We start from the raw sequence: 23,951 nt of genomic DNA, 5'->3' as shown, positions 1-23,951 counted from the left end.
ATCAACCGCAGGAACAATTTTTGTGAGGCAAGTTATGGGTTGGCTGGCACTGCATGGATACACCAGGCTTGGAAATGGCTGTGCGTGTCAAATGCGTGCAACCGAGTGGACGGAGAAAATCAGAAACTCTCCCAAGTCTGATCTTTGCTGTCTGTATGCAGATTCTGCAGTGTTGTTGGTTGAAATTTTAGCTTCCCATGGTCTGTTGAAGGTCGTTTGTAAAGGGGATAAAGAGAGGCCTGGCTGGTGGGAGGCTACCTCAAGCGATGAAGTCCTAGTAATCTGCCAATACTATGCAAAATGGGACCATAGAGGACGAGACTGAGGTTTTCTTATGAAATTGCCATCTGCATCTTCAAGACCAATTGCAACTGAAAGAACGGCGAGCTTATCAAGTGCCAGACTGTAAACGAAAGGCTTCTTTACAAAATATCCTTCGGGTGGGCATTTTGAACTCGACTAGGTGAGTTGTCTGAGTGTCACAGGAGCTGACTTTGGAACCAAGCGCATGCCAGGCACAACGCACACTGAGTAAATGATGAAGCTACCCAGACATGCCTAGCAACACGTGGTTATTCCTAAACATGAGGCATCTACATTGCAAGAAGAACAAATTGCACTATTACTTTAGTAAGATTAAAACACATGTTCTGAGAGAATGTATTAGCTTGAAACTAGAGACCAGCCCTGCTGTCTCTCCATGAGCATCCCTTCATATACCTTTTGACTTTGTGTTATTTGAGGTTAGCATTTGAATATATGGGGCGTTAAACGGTCCAATTCGCTGGATATTCAACTCCTTGTGAGCGACAGTTCAACACCTAAAGAAGACCAATCTGGCGGCCGCGCATGGGACCAGGTCGGAGAAAGTCGGCGTTGCCCTGTTCCTTGCAAGGGCGAGGTTTTGTTATAATCCTGCAAGACTTCGTCTCCAAGCTGAAGATATCATGTCAAGCTGCGCTCGAGACAGTTGCCAGCAAACGTTCTCATTCAGCAGAAGTTATGGACAACTTTGAAAGATATGAAGAAAGCCCAGTCTGTGAGGCAGCAGTGTAGAGAGCCTACCTAGGTAATCTATGTGACATCCCGAGTCATTGTAAAAAAGCTGTTCTCTCCCATGACCGCTAATTTGCCTCTAGTCCTCTCAGGATTATGAAGGACTTCCCGTCTGTTCTTCGTTCCACGCAACCTCAAGGCACAGGTGCCTTCGCTTCTTCTCTCCTCAGCGAATGCTGCAGCAGGCCAAATGGCAAGCCCTTCGCAAAAGCCCTGCTACCGTCTCTGCCAGGTACCTAGGTAGATGAAGGCGAGCGTTGCCCTAGTCAACCAATGAGACTCCAATCCTGAAGAACCAGAGGCAATTCAGGCTGTAGTGAATGTGTTCATGTTTTCTTGGTGGATGTTTTTGAGTGATTTTGCATCAACACAGAGTTTTCTCTGCATTTCTCTGCAAGGACTTCTTAAGCGATCCCATTTTCTCTTTCCTCCCTTTTTCTTCTTCTTCTTTTCTCCCACCAACGTGGCCTCTCCCCTCCTCGTCCTCGACCTCCTCCACCAACTCCCTCGAGTGACACTCTCGCACTATAACAAAGACTCAGCATTCCCTGATTTAGTGGATTTCCCTGTCTCCTGTGGCTGTTGGCTTGCTTTCTTCTTCCTTCTTCGTTCAGTCTTCGTTGTACTCCGCCTACCCTGGTGTTGCTCGGTTTGCGAGACCACCACAACCTTCCAAACGTTTGTCGACTGCCCTTTGGCGGGACTCACTGTTACGGGCTGATGTTTGAGAGCAGTTAGTATTCCATCTCTCTTCCTTCCAGCTTTCTGACCTTCAGCAGCCTCGTGTGTCGACTTAAACTCCCCAGTGTGTTGGAAGTGGAGTTGAACAACCCTGCAGCCTGTTGTTGGGCGTTGAGCGATCATCGGTAAGTTGTGTTACCTGCCTGGCTTTGACTTTGAGGGCTGCTGATGCTGACATTTCGAGAGGAACTTGTGACAGATTGGGTGTTTGCACCAACAGCTGCAGTGACGACCTCCGAACGATACAACGCCCACCGAACCACAACAGCGCACTGCGTACCAGCTACGATCCTCCGGCTTAACGACAACAACTGCACCCCCATCTACGACTTCGACATCGCGGACCTGGCCCACAACACATCAACTGCACACCGTGGACGCATGGTCTAAGTACTAGTGGTAAGTACTAACCCATTCTCCTATGCTTTCGCCTAACATGTCTGCAGCTGGGAAAAAATCACTTCCCATCGGGCTTGGTATCGCACCAAACCGTTGTGAGAAGGGCTTTGAGTCTTCTCTTCGCCTAACACAACTTTTTTTTTTTTTTGTCACACTCTCTTTCCCCTTTCTTCCTCCTCACTTATCTCCTGTTTTGGTATCTTCAAGTCCCACTTATCTTGAAGACCCGTTGGAGGTGTCCTTCTACTATCTAGTTTCTCCTTCGCTTCTGGTATCTTCAAGTTCTCGTTTATCTTGAAGACCCGTTTGGGTTGGCCTCTCTATTTAGTCTCTCCTCTCTCATCTCTCCTAGCCCTCGTCCCTGCTCCGCTCATGGCATCTTCAAGCCCACTTTACCTTGCGGCCTCGTCGGAGTTGCGGCTCCAGCTTAGGGCTTTTGCTCACCACGCTCCTTTTCTGCCTCTTACTTCGACTTTATGGCCTCCTCGAACTATGCTAACTATCGCTAGGTGCTCTGCTGATCCAACATTTCCAGGCGTTGGAGGGCGGCGGGTTGGGCCTGGGATACCCTTTTCTTCAGCATACTCTTTCCACCTCTTGCGGCTGCTTTCTCTTCTGGCACTTTAGACTGACCTACACTTCCGTTTTATTTGGAGCTTTGGCTCACCAACGCACCAAGTCTCTGTCTCTTACTCGAGCTTTTCTTTTTTCACTGCCGCTTTTCTGCTTTGTTTCTTCTGGGATTTCGTGACCATGCTAAACTCCCCTTCTCACTTAGGGCCTCAATCATCTTACTCAGACCAATGCCTGAACTTGGGATCACGACTTGCAACTTTTCTCTTTCCTTACTGACACCTTGGTTTTTTTCTTTCAGGTACTAATACGCTTGCTCTCCGACGCTTCCCTCCGAAACTCCTTTCGAACGACACCTTCAGGCCTTGGTGGGTGGTAGGGTCGGGCCTGGGAACATTTTTGGTACCCCGAGAGGGGGTGAGTGATCCTACTTTCCTTCCATCCCTTCCCTGCTGGTGCGGATGGCTACTAATAGCTTCTCTCATACATATAACTCATGGGGGCGATGACGCATTGGGCTTGACGGCTTGTGGGTGTACCATGTAAATAGCTTCATCTTCTTCGACCGTATTCATCACTTCTTCCCACTATTTTCCCATTGTTGATATCCCCGTCGTGCATCTTCTCAGACGACGATGGAATGAACAAAATTATGCCAGTCATATTCACAGATAAAAGCAACAAATAGTAAATATACAATGACTTCCAAAATATCTATCCAACTTTCTGGCCGAGACGTCAAGCGCAGTCCCCTCTCACCTAGTCAAGTTCATTAAACGCCTTCCCCGCCTTCACCAGCGCCATGATGGGGAGTGAAACACTCCACGCCCACAGCCCCGTCCGCAGATAACTGATCGCCTCTGAGCGCGCACCAATGTACGTCGCCATGTAAAGCAGACGAACGCCGAGGTACTCTAGAGAAAGAACGTTGAGTTCGCTTGTGGGGATCTTCGCGACGTTTCCGGCGAGCTAGACACTCTCGTCAATATACAGCACATTTCGATATCAATGAGGGGGAGGGAAAGCAAGGAGAAGGCGCAAGAAATTATGTGTGATGCCGGGTGGAGTGGCATACCATGGCAACAGCGAAAAGAGGCAAGTTCTCCATAGCGTTGAGATGGGCGCCACGAGCCTTGGCGAGTTGTGTCCAGACCTTGTCGCTAACTTTGCCTTTGAGGGTTGCAAGGTTTTCGCGGGGACTGGGAGTGGTTAGCTATTGCTTGTCTCTGGGCTCGAGCAGGAGAGGGAGGGAGGGGGAAAGTAGGAGAGGGGTAGAGGAAGATCGTACAGGATGTTCGTGGCAAGACCCTTTGCGTTGGCCATCATCTTGACGAAGTAATAGCCATGCGGAATCAGGCCGATGCCGTATGCGCCGACGATAGAGTACATCGAGTAGTTGGTGGGAGTGGGGGCCGACATTGTTCGGAGTGACTTAGGGCTAAGATAAGGGGTAGGCTTGGTCTAACTTAAAAGATGAGAGCAGTTATTGCTTGTTGTATTGGGAACAAGATGTTTGAGTTTAAATGTCTTTTTTTTCTGTTGAATTCAGTGGCCTTTATACAACGTGCTCGCTCTCCTTCGCCCCTCGGGAACGTTAATTCAAGAGCCTCACCATCGCATAACGAGACTGCCATGACCCTCTCGCCCAGGACCCTTGCAGCTTAATGGACAAGCCTGGCTGCAGCTGCCAATGAAACAAAGCTCGTATTCGGGGCTTGGGCCCGATAACCATCCAGACGCCATGTCATCGTGAGGGCGCATACTTAAGATCCTCGCTGACCTCGTATTCGCCCAAGCGTGAGGCTCGCGGGGAACATAACGTTATGCTCTCGCCCTGACAGCACTTCCCCTCGACAACGAGCCCATATCGACTTTTCTTCTTCAATTTACGGATTTTAGTCCGGCTCAACGTTTACGCATACTATTTGGCCCCTATCTACCCCTCTATTTCAAACATTACTCCGCCGTAATGCCGGCTAAGCGTGGAAGCGGGGACATGGCTGTCCCAGACATAACGGAGGATGCGGCCGAGAGGAAAAGGGTCTTGAATGTGCTGGCGCAGCGGCGGTATCGTGCGTAATCCTCTTCTGCTCTTGTCTTCTATGTCATTCACGCTAATACGTCTGAGCGTAGGTAAGCGAAAGAAGGATCGCCTGCAGAGTCTCCAGGCGCAGGTTGAGAAGCAGACAAAGGCTGCGGAGGGGAAGGCCGCGGACTCGACTACGAATCCTCAGATAACCCTGACAGAGACCCTGCAGCCTTTACCTGACGGTCTAGATTCGTCCGAGACGGTGTTTGACCCGGCCATCTTGAATGGTCTGGACCTCGCTGTCCCCGATATAGGACCCTCCCCAACATTCCTTTCAATGATATCGACGCCGGATCCATCACAGGCTTTTGCAATGCCCCAAATACTAGCGAACGATGACACCTTTGCATATCTATCGTCGTCGACGGCTCAGTTTTCTGAAGCCCTGAACCCAACAGACCCAAACCAACTCATGTTCTGGCCTACCCCACACTCTACCACCATCAATGCACCCTTGAACCTCTCCGACCAGCTGCAGACATACCAGTCCTCGACCTTTACATTCCCTGACGACCACACGCTGGAAATCCCCTCTCTCAGGCTCCTCAACGCCGCAGTGAAGGTCGCTCTCCGCCTTAACGTCGCACACCTACTCTGGGACCTCACAGCCACAAGCCCATTCTATAGATCTCAGAGCCAGAATTCCGTCAGCCTCTCACTCTCCCCTCCATCTCTGACATCCTCCTCTTCTTCCTCATCATCTCCTTCGGCATCAGTATCAGCATCAACCCCTCCACCTCCCACCCACGTTCAAGCCACCCAAATCGACCCCCAGTCCCTCCCAGCCCACCTCCGCCCAACCCCAACACAACTCCTCCTCCCACACCACCCGCTCCTCGACATCCTCCCGTGGCCCAGCACACGCGACAAACTAATCCAGATCTTCAACCTCCCCGTCGAACTGCGTCCCGAGGCGGCGCAAGACCCCATGAGCATCATGCACCTCGCGTACGACATGGAGGATGAGAGCGGGGAAGGGGTGCGTGTTCGCGGAGACGACGTGTTTGAGGTGGGGGCGTGGGAGATTGGGAATGTGGTTTTTCGGCGGTGGTGGTGGGCGTTTGATTCGGTTTTGGTGGATAGGTGGAATCGGGCGAGGAGGGGGAGGGGGCAGGGAGGGTTGGTTGTTGAGGTTGGAAGTGAGGCGTGATGGTCATGGGGTGGAGAGTTGTGGTTGTGATTATAGTGATTATAGAGAAAGTAATACGTTCTAGTTCTACGAAGCAAAATAGACAAGTCTCGACTCTGATGGTTGAACCAAGTCTTAAACATTGAGATCTCATTCCAGTCAAACTCCTATATACCTCATGCCAGTACTTTTTTTCATGAGAAAAACATATCGTCGTGGATCAATCAAGTCGAAAGAGGAAGCATTAACAAGAAACAGAATTATTAGTTACTCCAAGCTATCACCACTAGGAGTAAAGCTTCTTGTCGTAGCTGTGCAGGCCGTGGACGTTACCCTCAGCCATGGCGCTAGCGCTGCGCACCTCAAACCGAACGGTACCCTTGTTCACACCGTCGTGGAGAGCCTGCAGACTGGGCACACCGATGTCCTGGAGAGAGTGCTGGATACCAGTGACGAGGTAGGGAATGAACTTGGTGACGGAGCCGCGGTCCAGGACGGAACCAGAGACACCCTGGGCAACGAGGACGCTGCTCTTCTCGGAGAAGTAGCGGGCGGTACCGGCATTGCTGGCCTTGTTGTCCGTCTTGCCGCCAGCGGCCTTGCGGTCCTCCATGGCGGCGATACTGCCCATACCACGGTAGGCCTTGACGAGCTGGCCCTCGCTGCTGACAAAGTACTCACCGGGAGACTCGGTGGTACCGGCGAGGAGACCACCCATCATGACGGTTGAGGCACCCATCGCGAGACCCTTGACGATGTGGCCGATGTTCTGAATACCGCCGTCGGCGATACAGGGGACGCCGAAGCGGGCGGCGAAGTGGGAAACGCGGCGGACGGAGAGGGCCTGGGGGCGGCCGACGGCCATGACTTCCTGTGTGATACAGGCGCTGCCGCTACCCATGCCAATTCTCAGGCCATCGACACCGGCAGCAATCAGGGCCGCGGCCTGGTCGCGCGTCACGACGTTTCCGCCAATGACGTCGATCTCAGGGTAGGTCTTCTTGACGAACTTGATCATTTCGATCTGGTACATGCTGTTGCCTTGGCTGCTGTCGAGGATGACAATGTCGAGACCGGCCTCGACGAGGAGCTTCAGTCTGTACTTGTCCTCCTCACGGGTGCCGATGGCGGCGGCACAGATCAGCTGCTTGGAGGCGGGGAGCTTGGAGGCCAGAGGGTAGTGCAGGTTCTTCATCAAGTCGCTGCGGGAGAGGAGAGAGACGAGGTTGCCGTTCTCATCGACGATTGGCAGCTTGCCCTTCTTTGAGCTGCGTAGCACGTCGTTGGCTTCGGCGAGTGTGGTGCCAGCAGGGGCTGTGACGAGGTCGGTGGACATGATGGCGGTGACGGAGTCATCGAGGTTAGGGTGGAATTGGATGTCACGGGTGGTGACGATACCAACCAGCTTCGAGCGGAGAGTTCCATTTTCTGCAAGTAAAGCGCGTTAGCAGCTGGTTTACCCATGGCAATGAAGATATTGATCGGAATCAAGTCAAGAGTCAGATAAGATCTGTTTCTCTACACTACAGCTCTCGCCGCTTCGGTGGAACGAAAGTTATAATAGAAAAGAGTGGAATCATCATAATGAGGGAGAAACGGTGGGGGAAACAAGTCAAAACTTACCAGTAACTGGGAAACCGCCGAATCCCCACTTGGCCTTGAGCTCCTTGGCCTCTCCGACAGTAGCCTTGGGAGAGAGCACAACCGGGTCCAGAATGAAACCGTTCTCGTACCGCTTGACCTTCCTCACCATCTCGGCCTGGTCTTCCGGAGAGCAGTTGTGGTGGATGACACCGAGACCACCCAGGAGAGCCATGTGGATGGCCATGTTGTGTTCCGTGACAGTGTCCATGGGGGAGGACAGGAGAGGGGCCTTCAGCGTCACACGCTTGGTGACCGGTGTGTCCAGTGTGACGTCGTGGGCAGGGAAGCCTTGCCATCGATCTCAGTTATGAACGTGAGTCAAGGGTTCAGCACGGCGGCTTACCGATATATCCCGGTAGAACGAGGAAGTCATTGTAGGTCAGAGCACCGTGCTTGTCAGAGTCAAGCAGGGTATCGACGTCCAGACCATCCTGAGCGTAGTCCTTTTCCAGGACCTCCAGAGCCTTAGTGTAGTCCTGGAACTCGGCGCTCATGGCTCTTCCCAGAGCGTCACCGTTGGCAATCGGCATTTTTGGAGGAGAAAAAAGAGTCTACGGTCTCTATCAAAACTCGTAGATGTGAATGGATGGCAATGAGAGTAATCAACAGATCGACGATAGAAACGTTCTGTTGATGGAGAAGGTCTTCCTTTCCCAAAGAAAAGAAAGAAGAAAAAAAGAGGAAAAAAAATTCGAGCAGAGATAAAAAAGCTGTACCTCCGCCGCACAGGCTAGTGCCGGAACCGGCGTAGTTCCGCCAGGTCTCGCCCAGTTTGATTGGGCGCTAGACGATTTTTTTCAGGCGGTGTGTGAGGGGAAGTCGCTGACCAATCCCCCCACCAAGCACCGCCGCAGTTTGAGGCGACAGAGACACAGCGAAATCGGGCGGCGTGCTTCAGTGGGATCACTTGCAGTAGCCTGAAGAGAGTGATTATAGAAAATCGCAATAGTTGGTTCTTCTGGCAGGGGACAGAATGGTGCCGGCATAAATCACAGAATCGAGTTCATCATGAGGCGGAGTCCTATTCCGATAAAGCTTATCCATGCCGCATGCTGCAGGTCCATGGGTGCATCGAGCAGCGAGTAGCGTGACCATGTCACCCTATCTCAACGAGCGGTAATGTAGACCTCATTGAATATAGGAATTGGACGGCCGCAAGATTGCAAACGTGCTATGATGCCCGAAAATATCTGTTTCGAAATTGCTTTTCCACTCGCAATCAGTAATTCAAGCTATGCACCAGGAGTTCCGAGGCGAAGAATCAGGGATATCTAGGACGCAATAAAAGTCTATGTAGCATCAACGGATGAAGCAGCAGAGTAATGCGAATCACCATAATCAATACAGGAGCCAAGGCTTTGCCCCGTTCAGCGCTTTCTCCCATCCACCGTCGTTCGACCAGACGCTCATGCTCTCAATCTCGTCCTTGCCAAGCTTGAGGCCATTGTAGAGATGCTATATCCGCGTCATTATGCGAGTCATATCCGCAGTCGTATGTATACTCACAGGAAATAGACCCTCATCAGGGCGGGGTCCGCGCCTGCCCGTGACGTCCTCGAACACAATGTCTTGGGCCACGCGATCATACGGAATCCTCAGCACATAGACAAGAGGCTCGTCCTGGAAAAAGAGCTTGAGTGTATTTGGGACTTGGAGTGCTGTCGACAGGTGTACAAATCCGGACTGCTGGTCAATGAGACTGACGGGAAGTCGCTCTGGAATGGGCTCCCGGACCGGTGCCAACGAGGGGACAAGTTTGTAGAGAAAAGTGGGTTCTGCTCCGGCCATTGTAAAGACAATAAATCCAATTGTTAGAGTTGGTGAGATGTTTGTTCGGAAATGGATGAGGGGTGGGAGAGCATTCCAAGAAAAAGATCACAGGGTGCCAAGTCGAGCCTTATCGAGTCCCACCCATCCGAGAGAAGGTCTTCGACTTTCCATAGATCCCTTCCACGCTCCTTCTGTACCTCCGTGTTTTGCTCCTGGGCAGCAGCAGCCTTTTGTCCTCTCATGTAGCCAATGGCTTTACCTAATTACCTAGGTAATTGTACAATGAGCTGACCAGTCTGCGGTATCTCGCAGCATATCAAAGCCAGTTCCCTCCGCCCAACGAAGTCAAACACCCCAATTGTGCGAGGAAAAGGGGATGATATGTGGCATACATGAGGCAACCATTGTGTGTAGTAGTATATCGCTTGTTAGGATAATGCTTCTCTCCTTGATAAGCTTGGTGGATGATTGAAGGAAATCAACCCACGAATATATATATATGGACTGCTGGAACCGCCAAAATACTAACGCACGGAGCAAAGCGCTACTCCGTAGATCGGTCCCACTGTTGATGGAGGGATCTTATTTTCGGATCAAGTTTCGAGTAAACATTTGGTCGGCGATCTCATGAGTCGATGTGCTTAGATCTTTTTCTGTTGTTGATGGACCTGAGATCTAAATACTCCATATGAGGCTCATGATTTATCTCAGCTACTTCTTCCTACAGCTGACTCCTCGTGCATACCGCTTATACCCAGGTACCAACATGTCTATTAGCCGCGCAAGAAATCTTGCCGAAATCAATCTGATGCCCAATAGCCAGTCGCCTCGTCCTCTCGCCTTGAATAACCTGATTCTGAGCATGGGTGTTCAAGCGATCTGTGTCGGTGGCTGGGATCGGCGATAAGAGCGAGCCAGCCACCATGCCCGATCGGGAAATTTGTTTGTGAGGAGGCTGGGGACTCCTTCTCCTCCTTCCCCTCCAACTTGCGATGACTCTTCCTTCTTCTTTCCTTCTTGATCGCAGACAATAATTATTAGAGTCTGAAACAACTCGACGACATATTTTCTTTTCGTTTTTTTGTCTCTCTTTCCCCTCGCCCCTTTCGCGAGCTCGAATCTGGACATCTCTGCGGGACGGAGACCCCCCGTTTCTACATCAACCGAGTGTTCCCGCCCAGTTCCTCCCGTTACCTAGGAGCTACTATGCAGCTCCCTTGAATGCGCATTCCATCCAAGAATCAGCATTTTCCGGCCGACACTTGCGCCTCAGGCCGTTGTTAGACTGCTTCCCTTTGCGAAGCCGGCAATGCGCCCAACTGACTTCGCTTGCCCTCCGTTTCATTTCGCATTCCTGTCCTCGAGCCGACGCTAGTGATGTCAATGCATTCAGCTCCGCTGCGTCGTGCGCAGACCGACCTGCCGACACCAACACCGAGCCCTCTCCGCCATGGCTCTACCGCCTCCACAAACTCATCGGTTTACTCGCTCTCGTCAAATTCTGTAACCCCGAGTCGAACCAGCACAGTATCCTCAAACGCATCCGTCGGGTCAGTATCTGGACTTGGACACAAGCGAGGCAAAAGCGAGGTAAACACAACGCATACTCTCCAAAATATGGGGCGGGAAACATCGTCCGGATGGTCAAATGCGGGCGCAGCATACGAAAATGTCCGCCGCTCATTGCGCCCACTCCCTCAGGCCCCAAACTCCTCTCCCCCGTCAAGCAAACACGCCGCGTTTCGTCATTCAAGGAGCCAAACACTTGACAACCCTCAGGTCTGGAAGGAGAATCGCCCACGAACACCGGAGAGTCGATATGGCCACAGTCAAGACGTCCAACCACTCAAGGAAAGGGAATCGCCCAACATTATGACACCTCCGAAGCCTAGTTCCCCTCACTCTGGGTCGCCACATACAAGGCCTCATGTCAGGTCACATCACTCCCATAGCTTGTCCAGTCCTCATCCACCTCCTTTGACCGCGGCACTCTCCGCCCCGGAGTTGGAAACTTTTCAGAAATCATCCACTGGCCACCTGCGTGCACTGTCAAAGTTCGCAAAGTCTGGTGCAACGGAAGACTTCTCTATCGACACTTACACTCCCTCCGTGGTTGGTTTACAAGGGCGACGGCGGTTGAAGAGATCTGGCTCGGTGGCGGGTAATCATGGCTCAAAAGCCGTCCAGCGGCCTACCGCATCGGCATGGGCTGCCGGAAATTGGATGGATAAACAGCGGCAGTTTTTGCAGGCATACGAATACCTCTGCCACATTGGAGAAGCGAAAGAGTGGATTGAGGAAATTATTCAGCAACAAATCCCTCCCATTGTGCAACTTGAGGAAGCCCTGCGTGACGGAGTCACATTAGCAGAGGTTGTCCAGGCCATGTACCCTGCCCGAAACTTGCGTATTTTCCGAAACGCAAGGCTGCAGTATCGGCATTCCGACAATATCGCACTGTTTTTCAGATTCCTCGATGAAGTGGAACTTCCGGAGCTTTTCAGATTTGAGCTCATCGATCTATATGAGAAGAAAAATATCCCCAAAGTCATTCACTGTATTCACGCACTTTCCTGGTTGCTATTCAAGAAAGGACTGGTGGACTTCCGAATGGGCAACCTCGTTGGGCAGCTAGAGTTCGAGCATCATGAACTCGAACAGACCCAAAAAGGTCTTGACAAAGCGGGCGTCAGCATGCCCAGCTTTACGGGAATGGCTGCCAATTTCGGCGCTGAGCCGGAGCCTGAACCAGAGCCTGAGCCCGAGTCTGAGGAGGATCGGATTCAGCGTGAGTTACACGAGAATGAGAGCTCCATAATGGAATTCCAAGCACAACTTAGAGGTGCCATTTTACGTTTGAAGTTGGGGAACATGATGAACGAGTTGTGGGACTTTGAGCCTTTGCTCATCGAGCTTCAATCAAGGCTGCGAGGTGACTGGACAAGACAGGTTGTTCAATATCGCATGGATATGCGCATGTTTGCGGTCAATCTCCAAGCACTCTGCCGCGGGTTTATCGCCCGACACCGACAAAGGAACACTAAACAGAACTACCAAGCACTTGAACATGATATTCTCAAACTGCAAAGCGCTATTCGGGGCTCGAGAGCGAGAGCGCAGACCGACTATCTCCGGAGCCAGTTACGAAAACAGGAGTCAGGGATCAAGCAGATCCAAGCGGCTCTAAGAGGAGCCCTCCAGCGCCGGGCCGTCTACGATCTCTATGATGCGACCAAGGACTCGGAAGACAACGTGCGGCTGCTTCAAGCCGCTATCCGAGGAGCTTTAGCACGGTCACAAGTCTCGAAGCAGTACGAAGATACGCGAGATGCGGCGTGCGAAATCCAAAAACTGCAAGCTGTCATTCGCGGCGCACTGCTTCGGCACAGTCTGACCGCTCAGGAAGAGGAGATCTCGCAGACTGAAAGCAGTGCGGACATCATCCAGGCGGCTATCAGAGGAATGATCGTTCGCCGAGATATCGCGCATACACACTCTTTGCTCGATGCGGAGACCCCGTCTGTGATCTCCATCCAAGCTCAAGCTCGTGCCTTTGCGGCTAGAAAAGCACAGACCGCTCTGCTGGACTCTCTCGTCAAAGAGGAGCATAGGTTTACGACTCTCCAATCTCTCATCCGTGGAGGAACTCTAAGAAAAGACCTTGACTCCCTCCGCAAAGAACTCACTCAACACACTTCCTCGGTTATTGACCTTCAGAGCATTGCTCGGGCGACGTCCACGCGATCTTTTTTGGATTCCCAAAGAGACGCCCTCGCGCGAGAAAGCGACTCGATTTTGGAAGTCCAATCCATGGCTCGTGGCGTGATTTTGAGAAAGCGTCTGGAGCACGATTCAGAGCTGCTGCAACAGCAAGAGCCTGCCATTATAGAACTCCAGTCGCTTGCCCGGGCCGCTGTGCTTCGAATCCAGGTCGGTGGTATCTTAGAAGAGCTTGATGACTGCGATGAGGAGATCAGTCAACTACAAGCACATATCAGAGCCATGATAGTTCGCGTCGACGTTGGCCAGACGTTGGCTGAGCTTGCAGCTGAAGACGATGTCATTACCGATCTTCAGTCTCATATTCGAGGCCACATGGTCAGACTAAAGTTCGAGGAAAAGCGTCGTTACTACCAGGAGAATATGGAGAAGGTGATCAAGGCGCAAAGTTTCGTGCGCGGCAGAATCCAGGGCCAGGCGTATAAGAGTCTGACCAGCGGCAAGAACCCTCCCGTGGGCACCGTGAAAGGATTTGTGCACTTGCTCAACGACAGCGAATTCGACTTTGACGAAGAGATTGAGTCGGAGAGGACCAGAAAACAGGTGGTCCAGCAAGTCCGGCAGAACGAACTGGCCGAGCAGTATATCAGTCAGCTGGACATCAAGATTGCCCTCCTTGTGAAGAACAAGATCACACTTGATGAAGTCGTTAAGCACCAGAAGCACTTTGGCGGTCATGTGGGAAATCTTTTGTCCAACACGGAGATTTCGTCAAAGGACCCGTTCGATCTGAAGGCCTTGAACAAAACCTCTAGGAGGAAATTGGAGCAGTATCAAGTTTTCTTCTTCCTCCTTCAGACCCAATCTCAGTACCTTGCCAAGCTTTTCCGGCGCCTGCGTGAAGTGAACACTCCAGAGAAAGAGTATGAGAGGATCCGGCATTTGATGATGGGTCTCTTTGGATATTCTCAAAAGAGGCGTGAAGAGTACTATCTCATCAAACTGCTAGCTCGTTCCGCTCGTGAAGAAATTGAGAGCTTCGGTTCCCTCGCCGAATATCTCCGTTGCAACTCTTTCTGGACCAAACTCTTTGCTTCATACATCAAATCCCCTCGAGACCGCAAGTTCATGCGGGACGTCCTCAGCACCACTGTGAAGGATAATATCATCGATAACCCCGAGCTTGACCTGGAGAGCGACCCAATGCAGATTTACCGATCCGCCATTAACAACGAAGAGCTCCGCACTGGGAAGCGCAGTCGACGCCGACTCGATATTCCCAAAGAAGAGGCAATCCGCGATCCCGAGACAAGAGCTACTTTTATTCAGCATTTGCAGGACCTCAGGGATATTGCGGACCAATTCTTCTCCGCATTGGAGGAGCTCCTGTACCGCATGCCTTTCGGAATCCGTTATATCGCAAAGCAGATGTACGAGAGCCTCCTCGCTCGATTCACCAACGAGGATCCCGGATTTATTCTTCAATCTGTTGGCCATTGGGTGTGGAGAAATTATTTCCAGCCTGCCATTGTTGAGCCTGAAAAGTACGGAGTAGTTGACCGGGGGTTGACCCAGGAACAAAAGCGCAACTTGTCGGAGATTGCCAAGGTGGTCGCCCAAGTGTCGTCTGGAAGACTTTTTGGTGCAGAGAACGTGTACCTTCAGCCTCTGAATACCTATATTGCGGAATCTATCCAAAGGTTGGGGCAAATCTGGGGTGATAGTGAGTTAAATGACGCGAACTACCTGAATTCGAGGCTAACCGTCCTACAGTGATTTCCACGCAAGAGGCCGAGAGCTACTTTGACATTGATGAATTCAACGACCTCTACGCCAAGACCAAACCTACTCTATACATCAAGATGTCCGATATTTTCTCTATCCACCAGCTTGTGGCTTCCAATATCCACAACATCTGTGCCAACCCAGACGACATTCTTAAAGAAGTTATTCGGGACTTGGGTAACGTCAAATCCAACGAAAGCGAGTTGATGAGTGTCAACTCTTCGGAAATCAACTTGACATTGAACCCCAAGCTCGCGCAAGTTGAAGGTGAGACAAGAAAAGTCCTATTTATCTGGCAACAAATACTAACAGACCTTCATAGACCCTGAAGCCAATGTCAAGGCTCTGTTCATGGAGACGAAGAGATGTGTGCTCTATATTATTCGCGTACAATCAGGGGCGAACCTGATGGAGATCATGGTGGCGCCGCCAACGGTGGAAGATGAGGAGAAATGGATGACGTTTGTACGAGACGAGTTAAATGCGCACAACACCCAGCGAAGTGCATACTCTGAAGCCAACAGTCTGGTGGACATTGCATCCATGAGCTACTCGGAACTGAAGCGCACGGCCCTGGAGAACATTCTGCAGCTTGAACGCGCCGGAAAGATCAGTCGCAACAATCACTACCAGGATCTCTTGAATGCCATCGCTATCGACATTCGGACGAAACACCGCCGAAGAATCCAACGCCAGCGCGAACTCGAAAGTGCCCGAATGACACTCACACGCCTGAACGACCAAGCTGTCTGGTTAGATCAGCAGCTCAAGACATACAACGATTACATTGAGCAGGCGATGATGACGTTGCAAAACAAGAAGGGCAAGAAGAGGTTCCTCATGCCCTTCACCAAACAATGGGACCACCAGCGCGAGCTACAAAAAACCGGCAAGGTGTTCAAATTTGGGTCGTACAAATACTCGGCACGGAACCTGGCCGACAAGGGAGTCCTCGTTTACTGGAAGGGCTACAATGAGCGCCAGTGGGATCGAGTTGATCTCACCATCTCGAGTAATGAAGTCGGCGTCTTCACACTCGATGGAAGCAGTGGCCCAATGATGGTGCCGGGAGCCAACGCTCAGGTGCCGCTGGACGACCTGCTACAGGCCCAGTTCAACAATATGCAGTTCCTTGACTTTTTCGACGGACACCTGCGGGTTAACGTCAACCTGTTTCTGCATCTGATTATGAGGAAATTCTATAATGAGTAATCCTCAGGTGTTTGGGTTGCTATTTGGGGAGGTTGTTGTCCTTCAGTACCCTTATGAATACGCCCTGTTTAGTCCCTGCATTTTTCCTTCTTGATGATATCCCCAATTTTTCTTTTGCTTATTACATGTTACCAATGACAAAAGCGCCCAGCTAGATAGCTTTCTCTCTTGATTGTTGGGCCTATTAGCGATCTTTTGCTTGACTATGCTTTCATTCTCTGCGTGCTGGCCATCAGAACACTCTGATACAAGACCTTACCTTCTCTGTGATGATTTCAATGAAACAATGTATGTACTGTATGTATGGTATAAGAATGATATAATGTTATGATCCAGTGTCTGTTCAGGGGGTGCACGTGACTCGAGTCTTGGGGCCCGACGGGGTTGAAGGTGAACTTGGAACCAGCGGCTGCCAGCTGGACCTTCAATGACCGAAGCCACCGCTGCTTGATCCTTCAGGCTAACCCTCTCTTCTCCTTCGTCTGCATTACGCAGACTTTTGCCCATTGAATTGTACTTGAGCGCCAGTTTTTCTTCTCCACAATCACACAACATGGATTTCGATTCTCTCAAGAACCAGGTCAGCAACCTGACCTTGTATGATCTCAAGGCGGGAGTGCGCAAGGTCCAAAATGGTAAGCCCGGCCTCAAGAGCACAACCCTTCCACTTCAGGCTCCTTTGTTCGGATGAATATTTGGAATTGTATCGTGATTCCGCTAATACTTCTGAATCTACCAGCTGTTATGAACTACACCGAAATGGAGGCCAAGGTTGGTTGCTCTCCCGGCCATCCCCCGTTGCGATGTCGGAAACACTCCGCTCTTTGGTCGCGGGGTGGGTGGATTGGTATGGGACCCGTCACTTATACCCGCTAGGTCCGAGAAGCCACGAATAATGAGCCTTGGGGTGCGTCGACGACGTTGATGCAGGAAATTGCCACAGGAACACACAGCTAGTCAGTTGCCCGACCTTACCCCTTCATGTGGTTGTGTCGCAACGGATCTAGGGAAACATCACTGACGCGCCGTGGTTTGTCATTGATAGTCAGCTACTCAACGAGATTATGCCCATGATTTACAAGCGATTCACCGACAAGACATCCGAAGAGTGGCGGCAAATCTACAAGGTACGGCTCGGCAACAAACATCTGTCTCACCAACATCAGCTGACGGGGAGCGTTGCCGATATTAGGGTCTCCAACTCTTAGAATTCCTCGTGAAGAACGGCTCGGAGCGAGTTGTCGATGATGCCCGATCCCACCTGTCCCTCCTTCGAATGCTTCGCCAATTCCACTACATCGACCCCAACGGGAAAGACCAGGGAATCAACGTGCGTAACCGTGCGCAGGAATTGGTCAAGCTCCTAGGCGATGTTGAATTGATCCGTTCCGAGAGAAAGAAGGCCAGGTCAAACCGCAACAAGTTCCGCGGGTTCGAAGGCGGAGCTGGAACCACAGGCGGCATGGGAAGCTCAGGAAACCGCTATGGAGGGTTTGGCAGTGATAGTCTGGCCTTCGGTGGATATAGCGGAGGAGTCTACGGTGACGGCGGTGGTTTTGGAGGTAGCACCGGCGAATTCGAGGATACCGGGCGTCGCGCCAACCGATTTGATGAATACGATGAGTACGATGAGGCAGATGCCACCCCGGCCCGAAGACAAGCAGCCAGCCCTCCTCCCCGTGCTCAGCCCACGAAGAAGCCGGAGGCACCAAAGGCACCCGAACCCGACCTGGTCGACTTCCTTGATGACGATCCTACCCCTGCCGCACCTGCGCCAACGACCTCTGTTGCCGCTGGAAAGCAGCCCGTGGGTAGCAGCAATGGCCTCAACATGCTTGATCCCACCCCGGCCGACGATGACGATGACTTCGATGATTTCCAGTCTGCGCCTCAACCAGCACCGGCTTCGTCCAACACATTCTCCATCGCACCGCCCACATCGACTGTCAGCACTACTTCCAGCACCCAATTTGCCGCACCTAGACCTGTTTCAGGAACACAAGGGTCGAACTTGAACGGCATTGTCGGGTTCACCTCAATGACGCCGACTCCCACATCCAGCGGTCTTACATCTCCTGCACTTTCAACCCAGGCTGCAAAGCCTGCGCAGCCTAAGCCTACCGGGTACCAGGCCGCAACACCCAACTATTTCACTTCCGTTGCACAGCAGACACCTACCGCCCCGTCGGGTAACCGACCAGCTGCGCCAACTACATCATCTTTTTCATCTGGCATGAGCGCTTCTACTCCTTCCTTGGGAAGCAAGCCTGCAGCTTCAAAGCCATCCGGTGATGCATTCGGATCGCTGTGGTCAACAGCCAGTGCGAGTGCAGGACTGCAGAAATCTTCATCCAACGCCAGCAAGGGCCCCAACCTCGCAAGCATGGCCAAGGAGAAGGCCAGTGCAGGTATCTGGGGTGCGCCCGCATCGTCCGGCCTTGCTTCCCAAGCGCCGTACCAGCAACAGCAGTCACAGCAAGGGGCGAAGACGAATAGCTCCGCGTTCGACGACCTGTTGGGCTAGGTCTTGCTTTTTGTTCTTCTACCTTACCTCGCATTCTGCAGAATTCTTGGGCAAATTTGTTTTGTTGCGCGAAATCTTTGATCCTCTGTGTGAGTATGTTTGCTGGAAATAAACCTCGCTTGCTTATCCACTTTTCCATCCTTTTATTGATGATTACTTGACAATGTCATTCTTCAGCATTGCTTTTTAACCAAATTGAGTTTCATTTTCTTTCCCATCTTGTCCTAAAAGGAGGCTTACCATTGCTGGTGCATTATTTTGCTGTTATATTATATAATGAGATATATGATCTTGTAGCATGGTGCGGAGACCAAGACCACAAACTGATCATCCCTTGTCCTGCCACAATCGAATCCTCCACCCCCTCGAGACTTTCTCAAGCAGAGACAGCAAGCAACGCTCAAACCCGCAGACCCTGAATAGCAGCCGCACCAGACAAGACAAACACCCTGAGACCTTTCTCCCAACTAGGCACCACCCTCGTCAGAATACGAGTACCGACAAGGCTTGCACAACTCAGCCGCAGCGTCCCAACGGACCACTCCAAGGGCCCAAGAGCTCGTATTTCCTCGTCGGGCGCCGCAAGGATCGGCACCCGCGTCGCCGCCCACGGGGGCTGATTGGCGTTGCTCCTGTCTCAGCCTACCTGGGGTGGTAACTTTGTGTGCGAGATGCGCATCTGTTGCAGCGCAATTTGCGACGATGGGGTATCATTGACGGAAAGGGACAAACAAACAGGGTGAGTGATCTGCGGAGGGCACTGCTTTCCTTTGCAGGTGGGTGGTGGTGTACTGTACTCTGTACTTATTCGTCGACTGTACCTTATATTGACCTCGCATCCTTCCTTGCGTCACTTTTATTCTCTTCCTTCTCGTTCTTCATTTCTAGTTTATACCATATTTCCCATTCAAGCTAAGAAACAACGATCTATTACAATTGCAATGCGCCTCTTCAACCCCGTCGACTCCTTCGACTCGTTCTTCTCAATCACTCGTCGCCAGACGGGCACCGATAGTTCGTGCTGGGGTGGGTTGGGGGCTGGAGAGTGTTTATCTAGATGTACGCTATTCATCTCATTTTGATTATTTCTTTTGTTTGTGCCTCTATCTCGGCATTCTTCAAGATTTATCTCTGATGTTGTTTACGCTGTGTGTGTACGTAGCTAATATCTCGCTCCGCCCACACAGGTGCCGGGCTCGTATACTCGAACCAATGCCGTGACACTGCTGGAGAAGACGTACGTTTTCTCGGACATACAACATGTCCACTCGCAAGTTCACGAAAAAAAAAATAGGCCCATCCACTAACATCTCCATGACCCATATCATATAGTGCTGCCTCAACCGCGAATGCTCCACAGACGTCGGTAACGGATACTGCCGTAACAGGAACAACCAGACGTGCGAGGGAGAGTATGTCGTGGGGTCTGGTGTATGTTCCTAGTTTCCTTTCCCTTCCAATCCTTTCCTTCGCGATCCATCTAGTATGTAAATCATGCAGCAGTGGAAACTAACTGGAATGCCTTTCTGCGAAGCCCACCTACCCCTGCCCAGGTCCAACCTATATCGTTTGCTGCGTGCGGTGGGAGGATATGGTGAATGAAACAGATACGTCTTCTTCGAGTACGAGTTCGCAGACGACGCTTACGCCGAGTTCGAGTTCGAGTTTCGTGCCGTCATCATCATCAACGACAGATGGATCATCGCCGACGGAGACGGGTTCCTCTTCTTCGGATTCGAACTCATCGTCGGGGTTGACGGTTTCGCAGAAAGGTGGGATCGCTGGTGGGATTGTGGGTGCTGTTGCGGTGACAAGTCTTGTGTTTGTGCTGGTTTGGTGGATGCGGAGGAGACGTCGGCTGCCGGGGAAGGGGGAGAATGTTGGTGATGGAGATGGGGACGGGGACGGGGACGGCGGTGATAACCGAGCTGTGACGGAAACCGCGGTTGGGGCGATGACGGGGACAGGCTCTGTTGAGCGAGGACGCGAAGACGAAGAAGATAAAGGCGCGGCGATGCTGGCGTCGAGGGAGAAGCAGGAGTTGGATGGGTCCGGCCGGGCACTGCATGAGATGGATTCGGAGACGGCTATGACGCCGACGACGCCGACAGGGAGTGAAAAGGGTGCGCCGGAGACGAAGGTAAGAAGAATGGCGGAGCTACCGGGCTCGTTGGCTGCGATCGCAGAGATGCCTGTTCCTGAAGAGAGACGGGGATGATGGCTATGGGGTTATTTGCGCTCCCCAGGCTGTTGACCTGATATACCATTACCGTACGCGATTCCTAATGCTGGTGGAGATGAAATGCTTGATGATATGATGATATATTGATGACCTCCCGACGCTGACGCTGAACAATACTCCAAAGATATAATGAATATGTACAATCTCTCACATCATTCTCGTAACAAGCGTTGCGTTACCGCAGGCTGGCTCTGCGGGTCCCAAATAATATGATATGATATGATATTAAGCACAATCCCACCAACCAGTTCATGACATTCCCAGCCATGACCATTCTATCACGGTTTATGCAGGTTTGTGAGGTTCCAACCGGGGAACCTCTGAATCATTAAGGAAATCACATCGATCGACAAGTTATATTCGACGACCATAAGGTCATCAATGCCGAATCACCCCTAGGTGTTCCATGTAGGTCATTGTTTCTTGTTGGGCACTTGCTCCGCATCTTGCAAAGCCCTTGTGTTTTCTTTTCCGTTGCTGTCCGCAGGGTCTGTCATGGAAATGTCGGCCGGAAGCCCCCCGTTGGCTGCCGAGTGAGAGGTAGGGGTGATCTCTTGCTGAGAGTCGACCGAGTCCGGGCTAACACAATCATCCTCTTCGTACCCGGCTTCGGCATTCAGCGAAGTCAGACCGCCTTCAATATCACGGACTAGACGGACAAATTCCTCGGGGACCAATCCGCTCTCGCCGGTGCGGGGATCCTCCGCGACCAGCCATCCTTGGCCGTGCCGATACGACACAAAAATGACCTGACCCTCAATCAATGGAAGCTCATTCTCATGCTCCCGGGTGAAATCAAAGAGTGCAACCGCTTTGCCGTGCATCTCCTCGTCGGGACATCCGACGGAAAACTGGAACTCGCGCGAGTACCGATGAGCTCCGCTGTAGTCTTCTTCGGACTCGAAACCCGCATCGTGCGCGTAGCCTTGATGGTCATGATATGTGCCAATATAGGTGTATCGGCGCTGATCCGCTGGATACGTGACAAGATCACCTCCTGGTCCATCCTCCGCGGCATCCTCGTCGTTCACATAATATGTCTCGCTCCCATCCGCATTCATGCTAACCAATGTCCCACGCTCATTATCCGGGAGGTGGCTCATGTGGCTCGTGTAGCTATTGGCGCCAGAAAACCTGGCCCCTCCATTCAAATCGGTTCCCGTAGACTTGTTCTTGCGATGGCGCGGCGCAGAAAACACAGGGCTGTGCAAGTCTTCGTCCTCGCTGTATGGCGGTCCATCACCAAACGACATTGCCGGCAGTGGTTGGTGCCCCTGCCCCTGCCCGTGATCACTGCCCCAGGGCGCCGTTGACCATTGGCCACGTGAACTGTCCCATGACGCTGGGGGGTCGGACAATCGCCGATGTTCGCTCACAGGGCTCGAAAGCCCAGACGCGGAAAGCGGGAGCGGGCCGTAATGGAAGGGATGGATAGGCGGATATGCGAAATCCCGAACCAGAGCGTAGGGTAAGCTAGAGTGGAAAATGGGGAAAACATGTGATCCAGGCCGTGAGCGGTTCTGAGAAGCTACGGAAAGGTTTGAGAATGTGGAAAGCCGGTCCTTTGCGTACGAAGATGATCGTTGGCGACCCGACAGTCTGACTGGATTGTCAGTGACGAGGGGAGGTAGAACCGCGAGGCTAGGGGACGAAACAGCCTGCTGTGACGAAGGGGCGGAAGTCGTTGTAGTCATAGTGGCAGTCATTGGGTTCGCAGGTGGCGAAGGAGCGCACCAGGAGCCGGTGATTGCGCGTTAAGAGAAAATGGAAGGTATATTATCAATTCAGGCGACGGTGGTTGGGGGGTTCACCCTAGATTCGCATCGCGATCCCCAGCCCACAATTCTGCAAGTATTCCGACTCTTTCTTTATCCAAACTGAGATAGCGAAATTCCGCAGCCTGTACGAAGAGAATGAAGCGCCCTCGCAGTCAAGGGTTGAGAAATCGTGGGAGAGGATTGGCGATCTGAGAAATATGCGATTCGGCGAGGAGGGTAGTAACCTGGCGGGCTCCTTACGTGAACGCACGATCCAACGCTTGGTATTTATCGCGGGCGGTACGAATTCACGTAGTTCAAGATTCAGAGAGAGGCAATAAACACGAAGGCAAGCGAGTCGCAGAAGTGGAAGAAGCTGGGTCAGCGTTGCAAAGACGAAGTACCCAGGTGCACAGCTCAGGGCAACCTCTCTCGTGGAATAGCAACAATGTGGCGGTTCCCTCCGGGCGGGTAACTGAGGAACCTCAAAGACCCTTCTAACTGCAGAAGGCCAATGACAGGCGTCGTTTCGGTCGGTACAGTGAGATGTTTCGGATTGGATTTTCTTCCGCGGTCGAGTGTTCGAGGTGGCCAGGGTAAATCTAGGTTCTAAATATAGCGTCAGTACGCGCCGGTAAATGTCAGAGACGCTGACTACCAACTCACACAATGCAGGACAGAGGTGAGGAGGGAAAAGAAACAGGGAGGAAGAAAAGCGAGAGAGGGACAAAAGCACGACAAGTGGGAAACGAGGGGATGGGCGTCTAATTACACACACAGTAGCTGTATCCTGTGTCCAATTGACAGCGCTTGCAGAGTTTCGGCGGGGTGGCGAGGCGATTGCTTCCTTTTTCTGGGCTGAACAAGACAGGTGCTCACCGGGGAATAAGCCGCCGTTCACACAAGGCAGACGGCCTCTCTTCAGCTTCGATCTCGACAGTCTGGGACACTCTGGAGAGACGAAACGCAGCGGTTAAGGGACCAGCGAGTGACGAGGCGCAGTCGGGCCTGCGGTGGAGTTCGCCGTCACTCGAGGTTTCGCTTGTGCCGATATCTATTCCTGCCCTGCAGGGGTGTTGCTATGCAGGGCGCTTAGTTGAAGAGCAACAGTCTGCACTGGACAAAGGAAAGAGGTTATCACGGCCGAAGAATCGAGCAAAGAAGGTTCGATCTCCGATCTCGCTTCCTGATCCCCTCAAATGGTCCTTTCGATTGTGCTCCTCGCTCTGCTGGACGAACCGCACGTGATGGCCTGTTCGAGGTTAGTGTGTTTCAGATTCCCGCTGTGACGCGCCACAAGGCACAAAGCA

At 52.0% G+C, this 23,951-nt stretch overlaps 8 protein-coding genes across 8 annotated transcripts; 4 read left to right on the top strand and 4 right to left on the bottom strand.

Moving 5' to 3' along the window:
* Positions 1-3,528: 3,528 nt before the first annotated feature.
* BJX68DRAFT_262388 (uncharacterized protein) lies at positions 3,529-4,188 on the bottom strand (the record flags this gene model as incomplete). Its single annotated transcript, XM_071044423.1, has 3 exons — positions 3,529-3,738; positions 3,845-3,968; positions 4,058-4,188. 3 exons carry the CDS (start codon positions 4,186-4,188, stop codon positions 3,529-3,531), a joined length of 465 nt encoding a protein of 154 aa, XP_070903825.1.
* Positions 4,189-4,577: 389 nt separating this feature from the next.
* Positions 4,578-6,203, top strand: BJX68DRAFT_277623 (uncharacterized protein). The gene is made up of 2 exons (XM_071048365.1): positions 4,578-4,841; positions 4,903-6,203. Exons 1-2 carry the CDS (start codon positions 4,739-4,741, stop codon positions 6,006-6,008), a joined length of 1,209 nt encoding a protein of 402 aa, XP_070903824.1. The 5' UTR covers positions 4,578-4,738; the 3' UTR covers positions 6,009-6,203.
* Positions 6,003-7,784, bottom strand: BJX68DRAFT_227410 (IMP dehydrogenase/GMP reductase). The gene is made up of 2 exons (XM_071038661.1): positions 7,611-7,784; positions 6,003-7,415 (listed from the first exon to the last, which is right to left on the bottom strand). The coding sequence occupies exons 1-2, from the start codon at positions 7,738-7,740 to the stop codon at positions 6,274-6,276; spliced, it is 1,272 nt and encodes a 423-aa protein (XP_070903823.1). The 5' UTR covers positions 7,741-7,784; the 3' UTR covers positions 6,003-6,273.
* Position 7,785: 1 nt separating this feature from the next.
* On the bottom strand, positions 7,786-8,340 carry BJX68DRAFT_227409 (uncharacterized protein). The gene has a single exon (XM_071038660.1). It carries the CDS (start codon positions 8,159-8,161, stop codon positions 7,958-7,960), a length of 204 nt encoding a protein of 67 aa, XP_070903822.1. The 5' UTR covers positions 8,162-8,340; the 3' UTR covers positions 7,786-7,957.
* On the bottom strand, positions 8,314-9,850 carry BJX68DRAFT_227408 (DUF952 domain-containing protein). Its single transcript, XM_071038659.1, has 2 exons — positions 9,138-9,850; positions 8,314-9,086 (listed from the first exon to the last, which is right to left on the bottom strand). Exons 1-2 carry the CDS (start codon positions 9,417-9,419, stop codon positions 8,970-8,972), a joined length of 399 nt encoding a protein of 132 aa, XP_070903821.1. The 5' UTR covers positions 9,420-9,850; the 3' UTR covers positions 8,314-8,969.
* Positions 9,851-10,433: 583 nt separating this feature from the next.
* BJX68DRAFT_227407 (putative Ras GTPase activating protein) lies at positions 10,434-16,449 on the top strand (the record flags this gene model as incomplete). The annotated part of the gene is made up of 3 exons (XM_071038658.1): positions 10,434-14,844; positions 14,895-15,173; positions 15,229-16,449. Coding segments are annotated over exons 1-3 (5,231 nt in total), but the record flags the coding sequence as incomplete, so codon positions are not given.
* An 86-nt stretch (positions 16,450-16,535) lies between these two features.
* On the top strand, positions 16,536-18,960 carry BJX68DRAFT_227405 (uncharacterized protein). Its single transcript, XM_071038657.1, has 5 exons — positions 16,536-16,753; positions 16,858-16,889; positions 16,995-17,074; positions 17,164-17,245; positions 17,311-18,960. Exons 1-5 carry the CDS (start codon positions 16,672-16,674, stop codon positions 18,640-18,642), a joined length of 1,608 nt encoding a protein of 535 aa, XP_070903819.1. The 5' UTR covers positions 16,536-16,671; the 3' UTR covers positions 18,643-18,960.
* Position 18,961: 1 nt separating this feature from the next.
* Positions 18,962-20,942, top strand: BJX68DRAFT_227401 (uncharacterized protein). Its single transcript, XM_071038656.1, has 4 exons — positions 18,962-19,701; positions 19,830-19,879; positions 19,975-20,073; positions 20,177-20,942. The coding sequence occupies exons 1-4, from the start codon at positions 19,584-19,586 to the stop codon at positions 20,858-20,860; spliced, it is 951 nt and encodes a 316-aa protein (XP_070903818.1). The 5' UTR covers positions 18,962-19,583; the 3' UTR covers positions 20,861-20,942.
* The last annotated feature ends 3,009 nt before the right edge of the window (positions 20,943-23,951 follow it).

Source organism: Aspergillus pseudodeflectus, assembly GCF_044049435.1.
Source record: "Aspergillus pseudodeflectus strain CBS 756.74 chromosome Unknown BJX68scaffold_4, whole genome shotgun sequence".
Classification (NCBI taxonomy): domain Eukaryota; kingdom Fungi; phylum Ascomycota; class Eurotiomycetes; order Eurotiales; family Aspergillaceae; genus Aspergillus; species Aspergillus pseudodeflectus.
This window is presented reverse-complemented; position numbering and strand designations above follow the sequence as displayed.

Excerpts from the sequence above, each read along its gene's own strand:
- BJX68DRAFT_227409 (XM_071038660.1), bottom strand. The coding sequence starts at position 8,161 with ATGCCGATTGCCAACGGTGACGCTCTGGGAAGAGCCATGAGCGCCGAG.
- BJX68DRAFT_277623 (XM_071048365.1), top strand. The coding sequence starts at position 4,739 with ATGCCGGCTAAGCGTGGAAGCGGGGACATGGCTGTCCCAGACATAACG. Across the intron at positions 4,842-4,902 it reads GCTGGCGCAGCGGCGGTATC|GTAAGCGAAAGAAGGATCGC; the intron begins GTGCGTAATCCT and ends GTCTGAGCGTAG.
- BJX68DRAFT_227410 (XM_071038661.1), bottom strand. The coding sequence starts at position 7,740 with ATGGTGAGGAAGGTCAAGCGGTACGAGAACGGTTTCATTCTGGACCCG. Across the intron at positions 7,416-7,610 it reads CGGCGGTTTCCCAGTTACTG|AAAATGGAACTCTCCGCTCG; the intron begins GTAAGTTTTGAC and ends CTTTACTTGCAG.
- BJX68DRAFT_227408 (XM_071038659.1), bottom strand. The coding sequence starts at position 9,419 with ATGGCCGGAGCAGAACCCACTTTTCTCTACAAACTTGTCCCCTCGTTG. Across the intron at positions 9,087-9,137 it reads CTGATGAGGGTCTATTTCCT|CATCTCTACAATGGCCTCAA; the intron begins GTGAGTATACAT and ends ACGCGGATATAG.
- BJX68DRAFT_227405 (XM_071038657.1), top strand. The coding sequence starts at position 16,672 with ATGGATTTCGATTCTCTCAAGAACCAGGTCAGCAACCTGACCTTGTAT. Across the intron at positions 17,075-17,163 it reads GCCACAGGAACACACAGCTA|TCAGCTACTCAACGAGATTA; the intron begins GTCAGTTGCCCG and ends TGTCATTGATAG. Across the intron at positions 17,246-17,310 it reads AGTGGCGGCAAATCTACAAG|GGTCTCCAACTCTTAGAATT; the intron begins GTACGGCTCGGC and ends TGCCGATATTAG.
- BJX68DRAFT_227401 (XM_071038656.1), top strand. The coding sequence starts at position 19,584 with ATGCGCCTCTTCAACCCCGTCGACTCCTTCGACTCGTTCTTCTCAATC. Across the intron at positions 19,702-19,829 it reads TGGAGAGTGTTTATCTAGAT|GTGCCGGGCTCGTATACTCG; the intron begins GTACGCTATTCA and ends CCGCCCACACAG. Across the intron at positions 20,074-20,176 it reads AGTATGTCGTGGGGTCTGGT|CCCACCTACCCCTGCCCAGG; the intron begins GTATGTTCCTAG and ends CTTTCTGCGAAG.